The sequence below is a fragment of the Morone saxatilis genome, unplaced genomic scaffold, assembly GCF_004916995.1.
Source record: "Morone saxatilis isolate NCDOM2014 unplaced genomic scaffold, NCSU_SB_2.0 Contig0, whole genome shotgun sequence".
NCBI classification, from domain to species: Eukaryota; Metazoa; Chordata; class Actinopteri; family Moronidae; genus Morone; species Morone saxatilis.
This window is the reverse complement of record NW_023339650.1, coordinates 3,676,874-3,683,435: the sequence shown is the minus strand read 5'-3', so window position 1 is coordinate 3,683,435 and position 6,562 is coordinate 3,676,874. Positions and strand designations below refer to the sequence as shown.

Here is a 6,562-nt window from a genome sequence, read left to right as displayed (position 1 = left end):
CTTGACCTATGCTATTTACTTTATATATGCTGCCCTTTAGGCAACATTTATTCAGGAATCACTCCATTAACTTGGGTTATCTTTTTAATTTCATTGACTTTCATTTAAATTTTCACATAAAGAATTCTAGGACTGCCTCTTTCATTTACGAAATATTTACAAAAATTAGACACATCCTATCACAGATAAGATGCAAAAAACTAAGTCCATGCATTTCGTTACTTCTAGGCTGGAATTTTTTTTTTTTTACTGCAACTCTTTAATATCAGGTTCCCTAATAAGTCCATTAAGACTCTCAATTAATTCAAAACGCTAGCACCGAGTATGACAGGAACTAGGTAAAAATCACATTCTCCTGTTCAGCTTCTCTGCAATTTGTCTCCCTGTTAAATTTAAATAGATTTAAAATCTCCTCCTCACCTATAAACTCTTCATGGTCAGGCCCCTTCTATCTTGAAGAGCTCATAGTACATATACGCCTCTAAGACACTGCGTTCTCATAACAGGGTTACTTGTGGTTACTATATCCTCTAAAAGTAGAACAGAAGCCAGAGCTTATCGTTACCAAGATCCTCTCTTGTGGAACAGCTTCCAGTCGTGGTTCGGAGCAGACAACCCTCTCTCACATTTAAGAAGGCTTAAGAATTCCTCTTTGATAAACTAATAGTTCAGGGCTGAACATGTGAGTCCTGAACCATCTTTAGTTATGCTGCTATGGCTAGACTATCGGCGGATCCCATGATTCACTGAGCTACCTCTCTTCCCTCTGTCTCTCTTTCTGCCTCATTCAATGTCCATTAATGCATGTTACTAACTTCACTCTTCCCGAGTTCTTGTGTTTCTCTTTTGCATTTCTCATGGATCCTGGTGGAGCCCTCCCCTGCCATTTCCTGACTTGACTACCATTATTGCTAAAATCACTGATATATGTTTATATTATTAGTTATCTATTAGGGATGCCGATAGATATGCCCGGCGATATATCCGATTATTCACAAATAATGTAATATCGGGAATTATCGGTATCTGTTTTATAACCATGTTTGTTCTGAGCTCAGATTTCCAAGCCTGCCATGAACGCAAGATGGACTTGTTCCGCAGGCGATAGATGCGATTAACACAACAACTACACGCTAGACTGGAGGTTCACTAAACCGTGCTAACAGCAAACAATTTAAAGCTGATTGATTTATAATATTAACACAAAATAGAGTCAATACACAATTAAATATTTACCCTGACTATGAAGTTGTCCTTAACCAAGAAACTAACAATTGGCTTAAAATTACTTAGCACTCCTTCAGGTGCATAATACCAATTAAAAACACTTAAGCTAAAGCTAGTGCTTAGCTATATTAGCGTAGCTAGCAAGTTGCCTTAACTAGCATTAGCAATAGCTAGCGTTAGCCTCATTTCAGTATTAATACAATGAAAGTTGAAGTTGTTCTCTATTTGCAACAGACAGTGTTACTTTGGAAGCCATGTTGCATTTATGTATGCATCCAGTGGAGGCATCACTAATACCAAATGTAGGCATAATGTTTTAATTCCAAAATAGAGATATGTATTTAATAACAGTTTTGTGTAAAAAATATCGGAATTCGGATATCGCAAGAGCCAATATTTTATTATTTTAAGTATTATTATATATTATTATTTACAGTATACTGTTTATCGCTCTCGCTGTCCCCCTCGTTGACTGCTGCCATCGTCATCGGTCTTTTTTCAATGATCGTCATCGATCATACTATTAATGTATTGTTTGCTACTGTTTGTCTGTACATCTGTCTGTCTCTCTGTCTCTCTCTCTCCCTCTCTATCTTCCCCCCCAACTGTCAAGGAATGACCACCCACCTAGACCGAAGGGCTCTCCTAGTTTCTGCTGTTAACAGGCAATTTTTCCTTGCCCCCATCGCCCAAGGTGCTTGCTCAATGTGGTCTGTTGTGTCTCTATAAGTTAAAATGAGTTCGGTCTAGACCTGCATCTAATTTAAAAAGTGTCCTGAGATAACTTCCTGTTTGAATTGTCGCTATAACAATAAAATTGAATTGAATTGAATGAAGTATAAAATCGTCAACAAATTTGTCAAACAGTAAATACTGCAGCCCATTTCTACATCAATGTGATGAAAACATCCTGTATTTATTATTATTATTATCCTATATTAAGAAAGTTTCCAGGATTTTTAGAAAGTTATTTAGATACTAAGTCATTATTTTGAGAAAGTGTCTCTTTAATACTTTTTAAATACAAAATTATTAATTTATGAGTAATCATTATTTTAGAGTTTCTTTCATCTTTTTTTACTTTCCTTAAAATTAATTTAACAAGATCCCGTTTTTTATCACAACTGGCAGAAATGGGCTTCCATACATACCTTCTGAAGTCTAGAACAGGTCACTGATTTCACGATACGCCAGTTTGTCACAGGAGAGAATATCAACAGGGAACTTAGCACTGTACCCAAAGAGTCCACTAAACAAAAGAGTTGACCCCTGCGCATGTTTTATCCTTGACAAGACACCTAAACACTAAGTTTCTCAATGATGTGCCATCATGTGGGACTGAGGTGAATTGTTAGTTAGTTTCTGACAAGCGATTTGGCTGCATTGCACCTCTGGCATCATATGTAATGACGAATGACCAAACATTGTCATGACATAACGTCATCCCAGATCATAGTCTAAAATTTAGCTTACTGCTGACATCTGGTTACCAAGGTCCACCGGTTCTTCGGGCCTCCAAACAACCTGGAGGTTATTCCCTTGCTGAGACTGGGTGAATGATGAATCGAGCTTGCTCAATAGAGCTGTGACTCTCTGTCAGCCTGGCTACAGTGCTGAAGAGGAACCTGGGGTATTCAGACATGAATTCTTGATGTTTTTAGGAACTTATTAGATTACTATTCTCCATCAGTATTATTTTTTTTATTTATTATTTTTGACAATCATGAGACACAAGTTTAGATCTTAAATAATAATCTAACCACTGATCCAGTAGCTATATGCATTGAAAATTGACTTTTCAGTGAAGTATTATATGTAGTATGTAGTAGTAGTATGTAGGATATACATACTTTTATATATTTAATATTATTTTAATATGCATATTTATAGCTTATAGATCTCAGGGAGAAGAAGTAGATGTAGATGTAAGTATGTGTTTTTAAACAAGTTAATTAAAGTTTTAGGGGGAAAAAGCGAAAATGTTTCATTCTGCTGAAGAATGAATTGGGTGGCTTTCAACAGAAAAGAGAGTTAGTAGATCACACTTTAAATGAAGCTATTTGCAGTGGCAACATTTCTTCTGTAAATTCAACAGATCAAATCCAACCAAGAGATCAGATTAGTGACTGCATTATCTTCACGGTGTGACAAGAGCCTCTCCCTTTGTGTCTACCAGTGCCACCCTACCTTTGCATCTGTGTCTGCTCTTACATAAGAGCAAATTACATGGCACTGATCACAGCACTGTGGACGAGAACACGACTGGCATCAGCCATTAACTGAGGATTCTCTTTCTCTTTCTTGGCCTTTAAAGAAAAAAGATACATCTCTCACCTGCATCTTAACTACATGTAGTTTTCTGACAAAAAAATGGTGTGTGCATTACAAAAAAACACAAAGTATGGCGGTAGAGAGGGAGAAAGACTACTTTGTTCTTGACACCATGCCAATGGCAAATGGAATCCTAGTCTGGGAGAAGGAGGTAGAGGCGACTGCCAAAACCCAAACACCCTCTGGAGGAAGAAAGAAGAGAGGGAGGGAGGGAGGGTGAGAGACAGAGAGAAACACTTTCCTAATATAGCTCGAGGAGCCTTGACACCAGACCTGGACAGGATGTACTGACATTCAACCAAAATCGAGGGGATGTCTCCATGCCTTCCTCCTCTCCTGATGTTTCCCTCTCTTCTTGTGTAATTTGTACCCTGTTTGCTTCCCTGTCAGATAACATTACTTTTCTCCCCTGCAGCGTCTTTATATGGTAACCAGGGAGTGAGGACAGTTCAGGAGTTTCTGCGGTAAGGACGCCTATCTTCTTCTTGTTCTCATCTCCTGTCAGACGTACAGAGCCACACAGCCAGTAGTGTAGATTGAGTCTATCACACAGCACAGTGCTGGAATTCATTCTAACACAACTGAAAATGAGCTGACTTCAGTATTCTAAAACTTCAGTAACTGTGTATGATATTGGCTGGAATTAATCAAGGTCTGTGTTGCAGCACTTCCATTTCCATATGCAATCATATGTGCCAGGTGTGCTTTTCATATAACATGTCAGGCAACATAGGCTGCAGAAAGAAAGTTTGAAGCCTTAGCTGCACTAACTGGGCAATTACCCTGACATTCGCTGGAGACACACATGGGAAGTCTAAATTTTGGGGAGAAATGACAGAATTAACAATTATGTGAGATGGTGCAGAAACATGATGTAATAATTAATAACTAAAGTAATCATATTTATTTTGAAAATAGTAACAAGTAATGAGTACTACATTTTATTTTATTGGATACAAGTAATGTTTGTTTGCATCTCACCTTTGGTCTTGTCTCTGCTAAGAGTTTACTGTTACTATTGTAAGTGACTATTTCAGAAAATATCAGGCTCTCCATTTATCTGTACAAAGAGGTAGCACTGGAACTGGTACTTGAACACCTCCACGCAGATCTCGTACACCACAAGGTGTAATTACTCATTTATGTACTATGTGCATGAACATGACTACTTACCAGGCTGATATCGAAACAATATTACAGGAAAGGCAAAACAGTTTAAATTTAAAAAAAATTATTAATGAATTTTATTTCCTCTGCGTACCACTAGAGTGAGGTTTTGTAACACCAGTGTACCATAGTTTCAAAACCAGTTGTCTGTGTTATTTATTGGTTATGGCTATTTTGTAGATAATTAAAACAGCCCGTACTAGATGGATAATAAAATACTTTGGGGGCAGATTAATGGAACCGAATCTAACAGCAAAAAAACGATTTATCCGGCCAGGGAGTAAGAGGGTTTGATAGAACTGTGTGTGTTGTGTGTGTTAGAGAAAGAGTAAGCAAGAGAGACACATTACACATTCATATTCACAGCAGCAGACAGTGAGAGTCATAAAGGCATTAACTATAATCTGCTTACAGAAAGAGCTGATAAATTTATGCAAAATGGGCAGAGTGATTAGAAGAAATTTCAATATCCGTTCCTGTAATCTGTTATATATATATATATAGATAGATATGAGCTTCATGGAAAGGAAGCAGTTTTCATGTTTGTTTTTTTTAAATCATTGTTGACCTACCCAACGTCCTCTGGTTAACCCACTATACTGCAGTGTGTCTTTGACTGACAGCTGGTTCAGACTGTAATAACAACCTAAATTGATAATTAGACACGTAACTAAAAGTCATATTTACCAGGCAAATAAGCCCCCCCTCCCCCCTCTTCACAGAACCCAGCACAGTTTGCATAGAAAGTGAAAGGATCAGAGGAAAGTTATTACAATACTTGACAGCTCCACAGAAAATATGAGTCAGCGAAGAGTAGAGGGGATGAGAATTAAAGATCAAGGAAAGCAGGTCAGACAAGGTACTGATCTCCAAAGACCAGGAGCACAATGTGAGTAAAAAAGCTGGTATTCACAATAGATATGAAATTTATTTCTGTTATGTAACACAATTCACATTACAAGTTTTAAATTTCAACAATGTGTTTTTTATTTGGCTTCTTTGTTAATGTGTATGGAGAGAAAAAGACAGAAGATAGGACGCTGCAGTTTCTCTGACATCTGGTTGTGTTATATGAAATGAAGATGTGGACCCAAATGCAAACCATGAGTAAGAACATTGAACAAAAAGTGTGTGAATGGGACCTTTTGTTGTGTATTGTACCTGTTTAGGTGGAGCAGGTCAAGTCCAGCTCTCAGCAGGTGGAACAGCTTCAGCTCAGCAACTTCAGGTCACTCTGGACCACTCAGGTTAGACACAGCCTCACACACATACACACACACACAGATAGAACTGTTTATTAGTGTACAGTACATACTCAGTTCAGTGTTTCATCTGCTGACAGTGTGATGGACATACTCAACCTGTGGAATGATGACCCGGAAGAGGTTCTCTTGGACCTGGGCTTTGGCTGCGATGAACCTGACCTCTCTGGACGCATTCCAGCTCGATTCATCAATCATCAGTCTCAGGCAAGGGGAATAAACCTCCAGGTGTTTCTGGAGGCCCAGAAGAACCGGCTGGACCTTGAGAATCCAGATGTCAGCAGTAAGCCTAAATTTTAGCACTATGATCTGGGATGAGTTATGCATGACAATGTTTGGTCATTCGTCATTACATACTGATGGCAGAGGCTGCAATGCAAGCCAATCGCTCGTCAGAAACTAACTAACCAATTCACACACAGTCCCACACTGATGGCACAGCATTGGGAGAAACTTAGGGTTTAGTGTCTTGCTCAAGGACACAACATGCAGCAGGGGTCCAACCTTTTGATTAGTGGACCTCTTGAGCTACAGCTGCTAAGTGCCCCTTTGATATTCTCTCTGTGACAACTGGC

At 38.5% G+C, this 6,562-nt stretch overlaps 1 protein-coding gene across 1 annotated transcript in view; it reads left to right on the top strand.

Annotated features, from left to right (window-relative positions):
• Positions 1–6,287, top strand: part of itprid1 (ITPR interacting domain containing 1) — a 30,072-nt gene extending 23,785 nt beyond the window's left edge. Inside the window, exons 5-7 of the mRNA XM_035656375.1 lie at positions 3,974–4,022; positions 5,895–5,972; positions 6,068–6,287. Coding sequence (XP_035512268.1) covers positions 3,974–4,022; positions 5,895–5,972; positions 6,068–6,287 — 347 coding nt within the window. The remainder of the gene's footprint in view (positions 1–3,973; positions 4,023–5,894; positions 5,973–6,067) is intronic.
• Positions 6,288–6,562: the final 275 nt, after the last annotated feature.